At 41.2% G+C, this 18,235-nt stretch overlaps 1 protein-coding gene and 1 long non-coding RNA gene across 5 annotated transcripts in view; one reads left to right on the forward strand and one right to left on the reverse strand.

Moving 5' to 3' along the window:
- Window positions 1-18,235, forward strand: part of LOC110259494 (uncharacterized) — a 498,951-nt gene that overhangs the window by 454,951 nt on the left and 25,765 nt on the right. The gene's annotated exons all lie outside the window — the stretch shown is intronic.
- Window positions 12,035-18,235, reverse strand: part of SPOCK1 (SPARC (osteonectin), cwcv and kazal like domains proteoglycan 1) — a 514,699-nt gene continuing 508,498 nt past the window's right edge. For both annotated transcript variants that reach the window (XM_003354287.5, XM_085014638.1), the window contains 2 exons: window positions 15,983-16,120; window positions 12,035-15,529 (listed from right to left, as the gene is read on the reverse strand). In XM_003354287.5, the coding sequence (XP_003354335.2) occupies window positions 15,339-15,529; window positions 15,983-16,120 (329 nt within the window). In that variant the 3' untranslated portion in view covers window positions 12,035-15,338. The remainder of the gene's footprint in view (window positions 15,530-15,982; window positions 16,121-18,235) is intronic.

An 18,235-nucleotide genomic window follows, 5' to 3' on the forward strand; every position in this document is an offset into this window, starting at 1 on the left:
TTCATTGAATTTTTGCTTTTTTAGGGTTTTTTTGTTTGTCTTTTTTTTTTTTTTGCCTTTTAGGGCCACACTGGTGGCATATGGAGGTTCCCAGGCTAGGGGTCAAATCGGAGCTCTAGCCGGTGGCCTATGCCACAGCCACAGCAACACAGAATCTGAGCTGCGTCTGCGATCTACATCACAGCTCATGGCAACACCATATCCTTAACCCACTGAGTGAGGCCAGGGATTGAACCCACATCCTCATGGATGCTAGTCAGGTTTCGTTAACCACTGAGCCATGATGGGAACTCCCAAATTTTTGCTTTTTCAGGTTGCAAAGTATGTTATGTTATTAGGTATATTCAGACCTAGAATTTTAAATTCACTTCTTGTGAGTTTTTCTGTTTTGTTTACTGCTATATCCCTAGTGCCTAAAATGGTGCTTAACACATAGCAGACTTTAAAAAAATGTTGGAGTGAATGAATTGATATATTATATGTTGTCCTGTAAATTTCAGTTATTTCATTTTTGTAAAGTGTATTTGGTCTGAAAGTAATGAAGTTATAGTAAAATTTTGGTTTGTATTGGCTTGATACAACTTTTTTCTATCACTTTCAACTTTTTAAAATCCCCATGTTCTGTTGCAACATGAGTACCTAGACAAAGTTCTCAATGCTACTCAGCAGGATCTCCTTGTAAATCTATTCTAGGTTGTGTCTGATAAGCCCAAGCTCCCGATCCCTCCCACTCCCTCCCCCTCCCATCAGGCAGCCACAAGTCTTTTCTCCAAGTCCATGATTTTCTTTTCTGAGGAGATGTTCATTTGTGCTGGATATTAGATTCCAGTTATAAGTGATATCATATGGTATTTGTCTTTGTCTTTCTGGCTCATTTCACTCAGGATGAGATTCTCTAGTTCCATCCATGTTGCTGCAAATGGCATTATGTCATTTTTTATGGCTGAGTAGTATTCCATTGTGTATATATACCACCTCTTCCGAATCCAATCATCTGCGATGGACATTTGGGTTGTTTCCATGTCCTGGCTATTGTGAATAGTGCTGCAATGAACATGCGGATGCATGTGTCTCTTTTAAGTAGAGTTTTGTCTGGATATATGCCCAAGAGTGGGATTGCGGGGTCATATGGAAGTTCTATGTATAGATTTCGAAGGTATCTCCAAACTGTTCTCCATAGTGGCTGTACCAGTTTACATTCCCACCAACAGTGCAGGAGGGTTCCCTTTTCTCCACACCCCCTCCAGCACTTGTTATTTGTGGTGGGGAAAAAAATGTAATTGTAATGTATACATGTAAGGATAACTTGATCCCCTTGCTGTACAGTGGGAAAATTAAAAAAAAATAAAATAAAATCCCCATGTTTTAGCTATATGTAGCAGGTGCCTGAATCTTAATTTTTATCGAGTCACTCAGTCTATATTTTAACTGGACAGTTTAGTCCATGTATCCTGACTATGATTATTGATAGGTTTGTATTTTTTTCTACTATTTTTTTCTTTTTGTAAATTCCCTTTGATTCTATTTTTTTCCTTTTACTTCATTCCATACTTGCCTTCCACTTACTTTGTTAGTATATATTTTATTACTATTCTTATAGTGAAGACAATGACATTTTAAATTTATATATAATTTATAGGTCTAGATTAAAAAAAAATTTATGGCCACTCTCACAGCATATGGACATTCCTAGGCCAGGGTTTGAATCCAAGCCACAATTGTGAACCACGCCACAGTTGCAGCAATGCCAGATCCTTTAACCCACTGCACCAGGCTGGGGATTGAAAGCTACACCTCTTTAGCAACCCAAGCTGCTGCAGGTGGATTCTTAATCCACTGTACCATGGAGGGAGCTCCTATATAAGTCTAAATTTAATCAAAATGTAATCTTTCTCCTTAAATGAGGACCTTAAAATGTTTTAAATCTGGTCATTCCAGTCTTGTCTAGTATGCTTTTGTATTCTATGATATGAATTCTAAATTAACTTTTGTAGCCCTACAGATTAGAGAGTACTGTTTTTACTTGGTACTGTTAATATTGGTTTAAATTCACCCACATGTTTACCATTTTCTGTACTTCTGTACTTTTTCATCCACCTCAGACCTTCCTTCTGGGATAATTTTTCTTTCAAAAGCACATATTTTAGAGGTTGTTTCAGTGAAAGTCAGTTGGCAATAAACTGTCAGTTTTTATTTGTTTCCAACAATATCTTTATTTTGTATTTGCTCTTGAAGGATAATTTTCCTGGGTATCAATTCTAGGTTGATTATGATTTTTCTCTTGGTGCTTTATAGATACTCCATTTTCTTTTGTCTGACAGTATTGCTCCTTCTAATGCATTCATCCATCTAATTTAACGGTTTTCAAAGGGCTACCCCTAGGTGAGCAGCAATACTGCTCATTTATATTCCCTCAAAGCTTGTTAGAGATGCTTTTTTTCAAACTATTCCTGACCTACTGAATCTAAACTCTGTGGCTGGAGCTGAGGAATATATGTTTTAAAAAGTCTTCCAGGGGATTTTGATGCAGACTAATGTTTGAGGGCCATTGATAGAATGTTATTCCTTTGACGGGGAGAGGTAATGTTTTATTTCTGGCTGCTTTTAAGATTTTTTTCTTTGTTTTTGGTGTTCTGTAGATTATGATGAATATAGGAATTTTTAAAAACTTACTTTGATTTAAGACTCCTTGGGCTTCCTAAATCTAAGGATTTGTGGCTTCCATTAATCCCAGAAAACTGTAACCCATTACCTCTTTAATATTGCTTTTACCCCTTTGTCTATTCTTCTAGAACTTCAATCAGACTTATATTGGACCCTTTCACTTTACAGTCCTTGTTTGTATCTATTTCCCTATCTTTTTTTTTTTCTATTTAGGGCTGCACTTGCAGCAGATGGAGGTTCCCGGGCTAGGGGGTCTAATTGGAGCTGTAGCCACAGGCCTATGCCTCAGCCCCAGCAATGCCAGGTCCAAGCCACATCTGTGACCTTCACCATAGCTCACAGAAATGCCAGATCCTTAGCCCACTGAGCAAGGCCAGGGATCGATCCTACAACCTCATTGTTCCTAGTCAGATTTGCTTCTGTTGAGACATGACGGGAATTCGTATTCCCCCATCTTTTGTCTATCTCTGGTACCTTTATTATATTTGCAGTCGTTTACTCCACTATCCTCCCAAAGACAGTTTGTATTTGCTTCTGCTAGGGCTATATTAAATTTGATTTACATTTTGGTGTTTGGGGCCGCATGGGTAATACGAATTCTCCTTTCAAACCTATGTGAATTTAGATTGTGTTAGATGTTCTCATGGCAATGTTTTCCGTCCTTTTTTTGTCATTCTGCTCTAAAGTGAGTCAAGGCCAAGACTTGCATATGTAGCTCCCTCCCCTAATTTCTTAAATTTTTTTAAAACAAATTCATCCACTGAAGTCATTGCCCTTTGAAGGCCTTCGCTTCCTTGGGCTTTCTGAACTTAACCCCATCCTGCTGAGTTGTCTCCTACCTCCTGTATCTGTGGAGTATAAAACACAGCTGGAGATCACCCAAAGGTTAGCAAAAGCGAGCCCTACTCTCAGTTAACCCTGTGCGGTTTTGCTGTTTTGTTTTTCCTGCCAATTAAGGAATTAACATGTTGATTAATAAATGATCAAAGATAGCTTGATGACTGAGCTGTCAGGAAAGTAAATGAATCTTATTTGGTATTTTGGGAAATACTGTACTGGGAGTGTTTTCTCTGAGAAACTTGTCAGCCTGATTACCAAACACTGGGATCAATCACTTGAATTATTTATTTTTACCCCTCTTATCACTATCCATACTCTTCCTAGAGCATCCTGGACTTAGTGACCATGCTGGCCCCAGCACTCAGTGGACAGTTTGGAGAATTCACTTGCTCATAGGCTTGGGAAGTGGAGCAGTAGGCAGGTTCAAATGCCCTTAGTGGCCTGTAGGGGTTTTGTCTAAAAGAGCTATGTCTTCCCCAAAGTGTGCTGGCCTCAGATAACCTGGCAGCCACCTTGTAGTGGGGTGGCCTTTCGGGGTCATATCACCCTTGTCTCTTCTATCTCAGGTCAGAAAAGTTAGGGAACCACAAATAAGAAGGCTTCAGATCAGAAGCCATAGCGCAGAGGCAGCACTGTCTGGGGGTTTCTAGATCTAGCAACTGTAGTACCTGCAGAGGGGACCCCAGAATCTGTGCATTCTTTCTGCTCTGAGTATCACAGATCCAGGGTGGACAAAAAGAATCCATCAACTAATACAGTATGAAATAGGAGCACAGTAAGTATTTGTCAGATGAATCTTTCACAGAGATTTCTCTGAGCCTTGGACTCTTACCAGATGTTCCAGTCTCTGATGGGCCCGGGTTTATTATCATTTCTTTGTTCTTCCAAGATGAGTTTTTACTGAACAACATGTTTTATGCTGTGTTCTGTGCAAGCTGCATAAAAATAGACTTGACGGATTTTTCATTGTGGCTCAGCAGGTTAAGAACCTGACATAATGTCTGTAAGGATGTGGGTTGATCCCTGGCCTTGCTCAGCGGGTTAAGGATCCAAAGTTGCCAGAAGCTATGGCATAGGTTGCAGATGTGGCTTGGATCCAGTATTGCTATGGCTGTGATGTAGGCCTGCAGCTGCAGCTCCAATTCAACCCCAGACCTGGGAATTTTCATATGTTGCAGGTGCAGCTATAAAAAGAAAAAAAAATAGACTTGATATTTGCTATTAGGAACTTGCAGTGTATTTGGTTCAGAAAATGGTCCTCAAGCATGTACCAGCCAGGAGCCCAGGCCTGTGTTTTTGTAGCAATAGAGAAGCAGCCCTTTCTGATGGTTGAGGTAAACTATGGCAGCTCAGTAGACTGCCATCTGAAAGACGTCAGCGATGCGGCACCTGCCTCAGTCAAGCACAAAGATGGGAAGAGATGAATATTCCAGAAACAGACGACACCACTGAAAGATGCAGGTAAGGCAGGTTGAAGGAAAGGATGTCCGTGGAAGAGGAAGTCAGGGCCCAGAGTGTTGGTACATTGAAGAGAAGTTGTGGAGTTTGTTTATTATTGATGGAGCAAAAGGAAAGTATGGACTTTCACCAAAAATGGCCTAGAGGATTTTTATGTTAACAGAGGTGTTTAAACCCATACAGAAGCCAGGGGTTCTACACTGGGTAGGAAGACTTCAGGGTGTCTCTAGAGGACTTCCCCTTGGCGTGACTGGTGCATTTGGTTTCAGGTGAGGAGGGACTGTCTGGTGTCAGGGATAGATGGCCAGCTGGCTGTAACATTAAGTAGTATCATTACAGTCAATGTGATTCTGGAATATGGCTTCATTGCTATGAGTTGACATGAGCCAGCTCCTAAATCCTGGCTTGGTGATCATCCAAAGTGCCAAGATCCTTTGTTGGTGAACTATTTGTTAAAGGAGAAAATGACTTAGGAATTATTCTGCACAAAATGTCAAGTGGCAGAATAAATAACCAGTCCCCTCATTAATCCCTATGGGCAGCATCTGTTAGAGAGCTTGGCTTTTCCATAATGAAAGTATGTCAGCCCTGAATATATGTTTGCACTATTGAGACCGAACAGTGAAATGGAATGAATTCTCCACTCAGCCGCAAGTGAAATATGGCAGTTAGTGGTGAACGAGGCTCCGAGTGCGGTGAAGTTGAGATCAGACTTGGAGAAACTGCAGGGAGGCAGAGATCAAGCGAGAGAGGGGAGGGCGGCATGTGATGGAAGTGAAAAGCAATACCAAGCAAAATTCATCTTAATCTACACCATTTGTAAGGGAAAGCTATGCCACATGATATAGCCAGCTGTCCAAGAAATACGTGAGACTTTGCTGTCCTTGAAGCTGTGGGAATCAGCAGAAGGCCTCTGGTGGGGGTTTGATATGTGGAAATTGTGTGAACATGGGAAGAAAAGACTACAGGCTGCAGTGAGTACAGACCCCTTAGGCGCTCAGAGACCAGGACACCCAGCCCATTCATTTCACAGGACAGAAAGCTGAAGCTCTGAAAGGGATGGGGCTGGCCTAAAGAATTACAGGGAGCCAGTGAGATTCTTAATTCACAATGGCCTGTCCTCAGACTAGCCACCTCACTCAACACTGAGCCCAGGCTGCCTCTGTCTGTCCTCTGCTCTGTCAGAGACCTCTGGGATTCTTTGAGGACAAGGTCTGATTTCCTCATCAGACAATGCAAAGTATATGGTAGGTGATAAATGGTGCGAATTGATGTGTTGCCAGATCTCTTCCCAAGGTCCAAGCTGTCTCTTTTGTGTGTATACATGTTTGGTTATATTTTACTTACCTGTCTATATTTCATGTGTAAGTCAGGGCACACAGCCCCACAGCTTAATTTAATAGTGAAGAACATGGCCTTTGGAGAAAACCCATCCTGGCTTCAGATCCCCCCTCTGCCGTTTACTAGCTCCCTGACTACAGACAAGTTGCTGAACCTCTTTGTAAAAGAGGAAGAGCAATCGTATCTCCCTGCAAACAGTTCTGAGACTCTTCTGAGATAATGTAGTTACAGATCAGCAGCTTACAGGTAGCCTGGGCTTCTAGGGATGGTTGTTAACGTTTCCTTCTCATTCTGACTCACTCTCACACCAGTTCTCCCGTGGCAAGCTATAGGGGCAGAGGCTGAACTGCCTCCATTTGAGATACAACATTCTCTAGCAGCGTCTCCCTACATTGCTGTTTTTCTTCACTTGCAAAGATGGTTCCAGTAAGTGTTCTATTCAAGGGGGGAGGGGATGAGTGGAGCCACTGAGTTGACTTACATAATATCTTCATTAATGTTTGACAATAAGCACAGGGGCCAGAAGGTAATAAAGGCTGCCTGAAGTCCCGGATCCCAAGATACAGGAACAGCATAGAACCAGGTCATTATTTTAAGAGCTGGCCACAATTTTCATAAGAACTAAGTCCTAGATTTGAGTTAGTCTCACTGTTTCTCTTGCCAGAATGTGATTAGTGCTACTGTTTTTAAAAATGAACCTTCAACTCGAATGACTAGAGTTCAAATTTGTGAAAAATAAATGGGAAGAAAATCTTCTGCTTAATCTGTTGGTCTCTAAGACTTTAAAAAAGAAAAAGTAAATAGTAAAACTAGGAATGGTTAAAAACAATGGGAACCTCAGGAAAAGAGGATGGTTCTCTGACTCTGGAGAATGTTATTAGCTGTGTAGTCTCGAGACCCACTGTTAAAAAGACTTGTAAATAATTGTTTGGCATGAGGTTGGCTATTTGAGTGTGTAATCCTCAAACTTGTGAATAATAGACCTCAGTGACATGGTGCATTTGTCATCAGTCATCTTATGCCAAGCCCACACTTTATAGGATTGCATTTATATGAAATGTTCAGAAAAGGCAGCTCTGCAGAGGCAGAAAGTAGTTTGGTGATTGCCTAAGGCTCAGGATGGCAAAGACAAAGAACTACAGCTGGGCATGAAGTTTCTTTTTAATGTCATAAAGTTAGATGTGATGTGGTTGACACCTCTATAAATTTAATAAATGTCACACTTAAAATGGATAGATTTATACTAAGTAAATTATACCTCAATAAAGCTATTTAAAAAAAAAATTCAACCTATGTGAATTGATGGAAAAAGTCAACCTGTGTGAGGGTATTGATCAAATGTCATCCTTTCTATGAGGTCTATTAAAAACCCTTTCCAGGCAGAGTTACCTGGTCAGTCTTTTTTTGGTTCCCATTACTCTTTCCTTGTATTCCATACTCATCCAACAGACAGAAAATGGTGGCCGTGTATTGGGCCCTGAAGAATATGTAAGAGCAGGATAGAAGGACATCTCTTGATTTTTTTTCCCTTTTTTTACTGTGGTAAAATATACATAAGTTACTCTCTTAGCCATTTTTAGATATACAGTTTAGTAGGATTTAAAACATTCACATTTTTCAGAAGTTAATTTTTGTGTATGGTATAATAAAAGGGATTAACTTAATTTTTTTGCATATGAATACCAAGTTTTCCCAGCACCAGTTGTTGAAAATATTGTCCTTTATTCATTCAGTGGTACTGGCATTCATATTAAAAGGTATTTGACCATATATGCAAGGGTTTATTTCTGGGCGCTCTCTTCTATTCCATTAATCTGCATGTCTACCTTTATAGCACTACCTGATAATTTTGGTTACCATAGCTTTGTGATAAGATTTGAAATCAGGAAGTGTAAATCTTGCAACTTTGTTCTTTTTCATGATTGTTTTGGTTATCCAGGGTCTCTTGAGATTTCATATAAATTTGGGGATGGAATTTTCTGTTCCTTCAATAATCATCATTGGGATGTTGATAAGGATTGTGTGAAATCTGTAGATTACTTTGGCAAGTAGTGATGTCTTAATATTGAGTCTTCCAGTCTATGAAGACCCGATGTCTTTCCATTTATTTATGTCTTCATTAATTTCTTTCAGCAATGTTTTGTAGTTTCCAGTTATTTTCCCTCCTCAATTAAGTTTATTCCTAAGTGTTTATACTCTTTGAGGCTATTGCAAATGAAATTGTCTTAATTCTATTTCAGATTGTTCATTGTTAGTATACAGAAGCACAGCTGACTTTTGTGGGTTGATTTTGTATCCTACAATTGTGTTGAATTTGTTGATTAGCTCTAAATTTTTTGTGGGATCTTTAGTGTTTTCTACATAAAAGATCATTGTCATCTGAGAACAGAAATAATTTTACTTCTTCTTTTATTTGGATGCTTCTAGTTAATTTTTCTTACCTAATTGCTCTGGCTAGTACTTCCTATATATCATGTTGAGTAGGAGTGGTGAAAGCAGACTTCCTCATCTTGTTGGTGAGCATAGAGGAAAAGTTTTTCAATCTTTTACCATTGAGTATGTTAGCTATCGGATTTTCACCTATGGACTTTGTTATGTTCAGGTAGTTTCCTAGCATCCCTAATTTATTGAATTTTTTCATGAAAAGGTGTTAACTTTTGTCAAATGCATGAGATAATCATTTTCCCCTTCATTATGTTAATGTAGTATATGACCCTGATTGATTTTTGTATGTTGAATCATTTTACATTCAAGGGGAAAATTGTTTGGTTCTCATTTATAGACTTTTTAATATGTTTCTGAATATAGTTTGCTAATTTTCTGTTGAGGATTCTTGCATGGATAGTCGTAAGGTGTTTTGGTCTATAATTTTATTTTCTTGTAGTTTCTTGGCTTTGGTATCAGGATAATGCTGGTCAAATAGAATGAGTTAGAGAGTGTTTCCTCATCTTCAATTTTTTGAGAAGTGTTTGACAAGAAGTGGTATTAATTATTCCTTAAATGATTGGTAGAATTCTTAAGTAGAGCTCTCTAGTTCAGGGATTTTCTTTATTGGGAGATTTTTTGATTACTGATTCAATCTCCTTACTAGTTATAGGTGCATTCAGGTTTTCTATTTCGTCATTATTCAAGCTTGGTTTGTGTCTATTTTTAAATCACACAAGACATTATGGTTTATTGCTTTTGTGATAAGAAATGAAAGTGAAACATGGAGATGTGGCTGATCTGACCAAATCCCAGTCCTTTTCTCTGAGAGAGGTCACCACTGCTATCAGCTTGGTGTTTATCCTTTCAGGCTTTGTTTTGTGTGTTTCCATACTTAGAAAAAATCAATGGTATCTAACTTCTAGGTATCTAACTTACATATTTAATACTCTTTATCACTTGATTTTTTTCTTCATAAAACTGATGTTTTAGAAGTTTTGCTAAGTCACTGCTTCTGAAGTTACTTCATTACTTTTGACTACTGCATAGTATTCCAGAGCAATAGAATCACCCAAATGATGCTGCAATGGATATACATATATTTTTACATATATCTTTGTAAAATTAGTGATTTTTTTTTCCTCTACAAGTAATTACTGAGAAGTGGAATTACTGGGTCCACTATATAATATATATATTATATATATAAAAAATATTTTATTTATATGGCTATTACCAAACTGCCCTCCACATGGCGGTTATGACTGTACCATGTCCAAGAATGTTCCTTATGCTACACTCTCATCCACACTTGACATGCTCATAATTTTTTTCCTGAGTGAAACTGAGAGATCATTGCTTTATGTTTCTCTGATCACGATTGAGGTTGGGCATGGTTTCTTCACCATCTGTGTGCTTCCTGTGGTTCACTTGCTTTTATCTTTCCCCGTTAGTCTGTTGAACTGTATTTTTCTTAGGGATTTTTAGTTTAAAAACATATATACTAATCCTTCATCTGTTTTATATCATCAATACCTTTAGTCTCTTATTTATCTTTTAAATTTGTTCACAGTGTGTTATTAATTTTGATGGAAAGAAATTGATCAGTCTCTTCCTTCCTGGCTCATGTATGCTAGGAATTCCTTTTTTTTTTTTTTTTTTTAAGCCTTGCTGATTCCTCTTGTCATAGGTGTATTCACTGTGTATTGTATTCTCTCTTTTTGGTTTTTAAGGTGTGAACTTGTTGTGTGAATGGAAACTCTGAGTAGAATTATCTAAATGTCAGGTGATTTTTTTTCAGAATGGAGTGAGTGTGAGCCTGTACTTGAGACGTAGATTGGGGCTTCTCTGAGTGGTGGAGTTGGTTGAAACCATTGATGTAGGTAAGACTGTCCAGAGAAAGCATGTAAAGTTAAAGAGAAATAGGCCAGGGGTCTGAGGATCACCAGTATTAACAGAACTGACTGAACAAAAGGATATACGGGTGACCTAAAAGGAATGACCAGAGAGGCAGGATGAAAACCAGAGAATGATGGATATAAGAAACCAAGAACGGTGAGTTCTAATAAGGCTGCAGCTGTCGCTGAATCAGCTATGATAGCCATCAGCCTGTATTGAAACAGTTATTTGTCTGTATTTCCCTGGAAGATAACTTTACTGAGCAGGCCCAGGTCTCACTTAGTTTTATATCCCCAGCCCTGAATGTGGTGGCTACCCATAGAGGCATTCATCTAGCTAACATATATCAATCTGTAAATCTACAAAACTACAAATGTGTCTGTAAAGGCTTATTGAATGAATACCTTTTAACGTATTCCTCTCTCCTTGAACCAGTTTGTCACATCAAATCTTACAACTGACCAGGAATTCTGAGAGGTACCGGGACCTTTTTAACGCACACTCACTAATATTCCTTTGGTCCTGGCCTTTAACAGACCAAGTCAGCTTTCATTAAGGGATGGTTTTGGGATACATGCGGGGTTTGACTGTATATCTGTTGATTTAAAAGGAATTTGGGGACTGTCCATAAATGCCAGCCACTCCTTAACATACCTGGTGCCTACCCCTGAGGCTTCATATTGGCCATTGTTCTCCTGACATGAATTATTGGGTGAATTTATGAAGCATTCTTTCCTTCAACTGTCAAACTGTAAATTGTCTGTAAAATCCAGTCCATGGGGTAAAGGAATGGAATTATTCATAAGCTAGTTTCTGCCTCGGTTGGTGGTGAAATTACTCACTTGGGGTATAATTAAGTCATAGATACACTGGCCTACACGTGGATAAAGGTAGAAGGGAACTAATTCCTGTTTCAATTTGGGTGTTTTCTGATGTTTGACGAGCATCTGGTGTGTTAATCTATGAACTGAGGAGAACTCATAGAGTCCCTGTAAGGGAGACCCCCCCACCCCCACCCCCAGGATAATTGGAGAATGACGAGAAGGGAAGGAATAAGAAGACCTGGAAAACCTGAAGGTTGTAAACAGGATGACAGTAGTGAAATCTGATGGATAAGGACTAAGTAGCAGAGCAGGAGCCTGAGAAAGGAGAAGGCAGCAGAAAGAGAGGTTGATGAGAAGGTTCCAAGCTAAGTGGGCACAGGGCATGGATGTGCCTGGGTGTGCTGAGAGGGGTCCGGACAGGCTGGGTCACCAGCAGATCCACCTCCCTACCATGCACAGAAGCCTTCACAGAGGGCCCTGCCCTGGTGATCCCCTTGACCTGCCCATACTGTTCTCCAGAGGCCACATGTGGACATGGCCTGGTACCTGTACATGCAGGCAAACAAAATACAAACATCCGGATATTGCAGACAAATTAAAATTTATTGAGACAGACAGAAATGCACCTACTCAGGACTACACTTAAGCATTTACTATTAACCAAAGAGGCGTGTTCACATTCCAGAGAAGTCTACGTGGGAAAGCATTCAGAAGTTACTAGGTTTTTCTACTCCACTATTTCATCTACAGGAGGGACAACAAACTGACACGTAGGATTTGGTGGGCTCATTACAACGCTACACACTGAACAGGGACAAACGTCAGCGACTTTGAGAAAAAGGTATAAAAAGACCAAAACCACCCACTGTAGAAAGGGCTCTTGGATGGTACTGCACAGTGCGGCCAAGGAGAAACAAAATGCAACAACCCAAAACGGTAAATGGCATCCTGGGCAGAGCAGAGGGGCAGACCTGGACAGACACGTGGTCACTCATTGCTGGGCCTGGGAAAAAGGGCATAAAGGAGGAGGAACTGATAGAGCACATCAAATTCAGTATCAAGGTGTTCATGGAGACCAGAAGAACACTAGCAGACAACTGATTGTGGAAGGAAGTTCTTAGTTTAACTTGGATGCTGAAGAAATGGTATAAAGTCAAAGAATCATCTATGGAATAAGAATAAACCTATTGACTAAAGGGGTCCCAAAAATGAGTCGGGAAGTTTCAGCGCCACACCTGTCTTCAAGGAAATGATCACGGTACTTTTTTTTCATCAAGATTTTTGTGTCTACTTAGTCACTAGCTAAAGAACTCCTACCAAAAAAAAAAAAAAAAAAAAAAGGAAAAACAAAAATTCTTCTTCTAAGGCTAAAGTAACTAGAACATCGAATCGTCAAAAAAGTACCTTTAAAAGAATCAAATGCTGTCTTGCCAAAGTGAGGCATGAGAAGTGGCATTAATGTTGCTCCATTGCTTTTGGGTTCCAGTCTTAAGAGAGCTTTTTAGTTAATATTTTAATGAACCAGAATAGCGTCTCGGACTCTCTGAAAATGAGCATCTCATTACCTTACTGGGAAGTGACTACAGAGCCCTCTTCTCCATCATTAAGTTAATGCTAAGGATCTGTAAGTGTCATCTTAATTTGACACTCGTCATAAGATAATTAGGCAAATTAAAACCAATGGTTCACTCTGTTCCTGGAAGTTTCTCTAAATGAAATCAATTTGTCGATTTTAATTTGTTCTCTTAAGTGTTTTTCCAAGCTCAGAGGAGACAGTAACAATGGTTTTCTTTGATGGTCTAAACTGAGATTTTTTTTTTTTTAATATGTCTGGGTTCTTTTATTATACTCAATTGTAATTGAGCTGCAATTAAGCACCTGTTTTCTCAATTATCTCAGTTTTGTTCCACTGAAAAGAGGTGATGGAGTTGAGATCCCAATACAGAGCTTGCCTCTGGTCAGTCACCCCCTGCTGAGGGCCTTGGCTGTACTCATGTCTCTCAGGCCAAATGAGCCGGATACATCAAGTTCATTCCCATGTGAGCCAACTCCAGGGATAATGCTAGGGGGCCTGACCAATGCAAAGGTGGGAAATACTAGCTTGAGGTGGGCTGGTAAAGTACAAACAAATGGTCAGTTTGGGGTGGGGTTGGTCAGCTGCCACTACAATCACGGTTTGGCTGAATACATTTTTTGCCTGAGTTTTTATCTCCTTGTGGAGTGGCTGGAGCACGGCCAGGGAAGAAAAACACATGTGGCCCAGAGAGCCTCGCCGGGTGGCCGATGAGGTCACCCAGTAGGTGGAAACCGGGTGGGGCAGGGGCTTAAAGCCCTGTACTGACCACAGTGGGGCCACTTTGAAGACTACTCTTTGGTACGTATATGCAGGCCGGCTTGATAGGGAGAAAAATCCTCAAGCCGATAGAGCTGAGGACCTACCAACTTTGGAGCCAGACTTTAACTGTGAGTTGACTTAGGGAAGAGAAACGCCAGAGGTGAAGGCCGCTCTTCCTCTGTGCTCTGACACTTGCGTGGGGGAAGGGAGAGGGCAGGACTGGCTCGTAAAAATCCAGCCTCAGCTTCCCATGTGCTATCGTGAGGTGCTTCCTAGGCCTCCATCTCTTGCACGTGAGGAGTGAGTGAAACATCTACCCAGCTTTTGTACGCTTATCGTGGTTTGAGGATAATAGGGGCGAAACACAAACACTGAGTTAAGGATTCTGAATTTCCTTCTGCTAAGGAACAGCGTGGGGCTGTCTTCTCAGAGAGCAGGGGGTGTGTGTCCATGCCTTGGAAAAAGCCCTTGAGTAGGTAGGGGAGGGAGGAGGCTGCAGCCAGCAGAACTGCTGCAGCCCGAGGGGGGTTTGAGCTGAAATGAGAGCAGTGGCTTGTGAAGCTGCCCACGTGGGAGTCGCATGGCTTCTGCGAGGAAAGCGACTGAGGCAGACAGAGGCTTATCCAAATCAAAGCAGCTTCTCGTGACTCTGCTGCTGCAGAGAGAGGCAGCCTCCTCAGCCTGCAGGCTACAAGTGCCAACCGTTAGTGCAAAAAGAGGAGCATTTCCGTACACATTTCCTATTCCAGAAATCGTGGTCCAGGTCTGGGCAAGCTGACAAATGTGTACTTGATTTTCAAACAAGTTTTTAATAGATACCCAAACCTTTCTTCTGAGAGGTGTGTACAGTCCCTTCTGTATGTACGTATGTGTTTATGTACGTACAGAGAGAGGCATCCAGACACCGTTTTTGTTTTTTTTTTTTAGTAAAGAAAAATCAAGTCCCCAAAGGGAGTCGTGACTGAATTAAGGCTGTTGTTGGTAGGAAGCCATATCGAGTGATGTGAAAACCTAATTGGTAATAATAATAAACACCAGGGGTGGTGGGGGCGCAGGGGGAAAAAGGTACAGTGTGGTGTGTCTTCCACAACATCTACAGGACACAAGAAAAGCACTTAGACACGGTAAGGCCGGGAACCATGCTGTAATATCCACCGGTGTGGGTGACTGAAAGGGTCTTTGACATTGAGAGGGTGGGGGGCTCCCTGCACTGTCAGAATCCCGCATAAATCACATGCATGTTGCAAAAAAAAACAAAAAAAAAAACAACAAAACAAAAGCAAAAACAAAATAACCTCCTGGGCGGGAAGGAGGCTCTAATTCAGCCAGCCATTCCCCTGTCTAAACAACCAAAACATAACGTTCTTCTCCCCACACACCGTATGCAGAGTCAGAATGCTCTGGGGACAAGGAGTTGTCTTCCAAACCTCAGGTTGGGTAGAGAGGGCAACAATGGAGACGAGGCCGTGTGCTGTGGCGTCTTAGATACAAATGCAGGAACGGGAAGTGACTTGCCATTGTGTGCAAGCCTCGGGTCCTCTTCCCTGTGGGGACTACCATATGTACCCAACCTCATCCTCCTTGTCGTCGTCCTCGTCCTCATCATCCTCCGTAACTGCCCGGATGTGCACCCTTGCCTTCCCCCGCTTGTCCTTGGGGCCCAGCTCCCGTTCATCCTCCAGGTCATCCAGGAGGACGACAGAGCCGCCGCTGCCAAAATCCCCTGAAGTTTCCTGCTCCTCTTCTGAAACAGGAAGAAGGAAGAAAAGAACTGAGGTTAGTTTCTGCTGCTGCCTTGTGACCTCCTTCACTGTCGGGCGAAGCTGTGCCGTTTCCATTCTAAACATGGGAGCATCCCGGCCTGGGATGCGGGGGGGGGGGGGGAGGTGTGGTCTACCCAGCATGGACCACAGGCTTTGTTCTGATAGGAATTCTCGAGGTGTTTCTACCTTCTTGGGAGACTTTCTTGGCCTGCAGCAGTTCCTGACTGTCAAAAAGTGGTCATGGTGAGTTGCTGCCACTAGAAAAACTAGCTGTGCCACTTCTGGTTTGATCTCAGGGTTACTGTGTCTCCATTGTAAACTCACCCCCTGTGGACCACAGTGACCTCTGGAAAGTCTTGTGCCCAGACCCTTATACAGTGAGTATCACAAGTCCCTAGAGGTCCTTTGGGGCTGATGCAGAAGGCCTTACTCACCACAGCTCACAGCACCCTGTTTCCTGGAGCCAGCGAGCTCGTTTCCGTACTTGTCCACACACCAGCACTGCCCTGTGCTGCCGTGGCACTGAGTGGCTTTGTAATAGCCCTCCTCATTACACCGAGGTATGAATGCTCCTGGGGGAACAAAGAGTCCAGTGTGAATCAGAGAAGTGCACAGATGTCAGAGTTAATGCTAAGACAGAGAGGGCTCACCCATCAGACAGGGTATTTGCTGCAGAGCTAGCGGGGAGGAGTGGCAGCCTTGCTCATTACACAGGTCAGATTACAGGCCCTTTGGACTTGCCAGCAGTAGACAGGATTCCTTTTTTGGTGCGTTCTTGTTTTTCCCGTGGTACTACTCTTATTTATTTATTTATTTATTTTCAGGAAGGGAACACCATGCAGAATTTATTTTGGAATTTAGGTAGTAAAAGTTTGTGCTGACTCCTTTCTGAACCTTTCTTTCATGGGGGGGGTGTGTCCATACACATACATACATAAAAGGAATATATATATAATATAGATATATAATTGAGATATAGTCTGCATATGTAACTTAGACATAATCACCTATTAAAAGTATACAGAACAATAGCTATTTCGTGTTCACAGAGTTGTGCAACCATTACTACAAGCAATGTTAGGTACTTCCATCATCCCCAAAAGAAACCACATACCCCCAAAGAAACCACTAGCAATCACTCCCATTTATCCCCAAACCCTCCCTTCCCCACTCGAGGCAATCAAATATACATTTGTATGCATCTACAGATTTCCAAATTCTGGGTAGTTCGTATAAATGGAATCATACTTCATATGGTCTGCTGTGTCTGCCTTCTTTCACTTGGTACAATGTTTTTTGTTTTTTTTTCCCCCATTTTTTATTATTACTCAAATGAATTTATCACATCTGTAGTTGTATAATGATCATAACAATCTGATTTCACAGGATTTCCATCCCACAGCCCAGGCACATCCCCCCACCCCCCAAACTGTCTCCTCTGGAGACCATAAGTTTTTCAATGTCTGTGAGTCAGCATCTGTTCTGCAAAGAAGTTCCATCTGTCCTTTTTTCAGATTCCACATGTCAGTGAAAGCATTTGATGTTGATGTCTCATTGTATGGCTGACTTTCACTTAGCATGATCATTTCTAGGTCCATCCATGTTGCAAAAAATGCCGGTATTTTGTTCTTTTTAATGGCTGAGTAATATTCCATTGTGTATATGTACCACATCTTCTGGATCCACTCCTCTGTCGATGGACATTTAGGTTGTTTCCATGTCTTGGCTATTGTAAATAGTGCTGCAGTGAACATTGGAGTACATGTGTCTTTGGGAGTCGTGGTTTTCTCTGGATAGATGCCCAGGATTGGGATTGCTGGATCAAATGGTAGTTCTGTGTTTAGTTTTCTGAGGAATCTCCATACTGCTTTCCAGCAATTTATAGTCCCACCAACAGTGTACTAGTGTTCCTTTTTCTCCACACCCTCTCCAGCACTTATTGTTTGTAGACTTTTTGATGATGGCCATTCTGGCTGGTGTAAGGTAGTACCTCAGAGTGGTTGTGATTTGCATCTCTCTAATAATGAGTGACGTTGAACATCTTTTCATGTGTTTCTTGGCCATCTGTATGTCTTCTTTGGAGAACTGTCTGTTTAGATCTTCTGCTCATTTTTTGATAGGCTTGTTTGTTTTTTTGGTATGGAGCTGCAGAAGTTGTCTATAAGTTTTGGAGATTAATCCCTTGTCAGTCAATTCACTTGCAAAGATTTTCTCCCATTCTGTGGGTTGTCTTTTTGTGTTTTTTAGAGTTTCCTTTGCTGTGCAGAAACTTTGAAGTTTGATTAGGTCCCGTTTGTTTATGTTTCTTTTTATTGTCAATACTCTGATAGGTGGATCTGAGAAGATGTTGCTGTCATTTATGTCAGAGAGTGTTTGGCCTATGTTTTCCTCTAGGAGTTTGATAGTGTCTGGTCTTATATCTAGGTCTTTAATCCATTTGGAGTTTATTTTTGTGTATGGTGTTGGGGAGTGTTCTAATTTCATTCTTTTCCATGTGGCTGTCCAGTTTTCCCAGCACCACTTATTGAACAAGCTGTCCTTTCTCCATTGTATATTCTTGCCTCTTTTGTAAAAGATTAGTTGGGTGTAGGTGCGTGGGTTTAATTCTGGGCTTTCTAGCCTGTTCCCCTGATCTATATTTCTGTCTTTGTGCCAGTGCCATGCAGTTTTGACAACTGTTGCTTTGT

The sequence above is a fragment of the Sus scrofa genome, chromosome 2 (assembly GCF_054392235.1).
Source record: "Sus scrofa isolate SSC_HxYL_T2T_F1_AM1 chromosome 2, Sscrofa_HxYL_maternal_Yorkshire_Landrace_v2.0, whole genome shotgun sequence".
In the NCBI taxonomy this organism is placed as follows: domain Eukaryota; kingdom Metazoa; phylum Chordata; class Mammalia; order Artiodactyla; family Suidae; genus Sus; species Sus scrofa.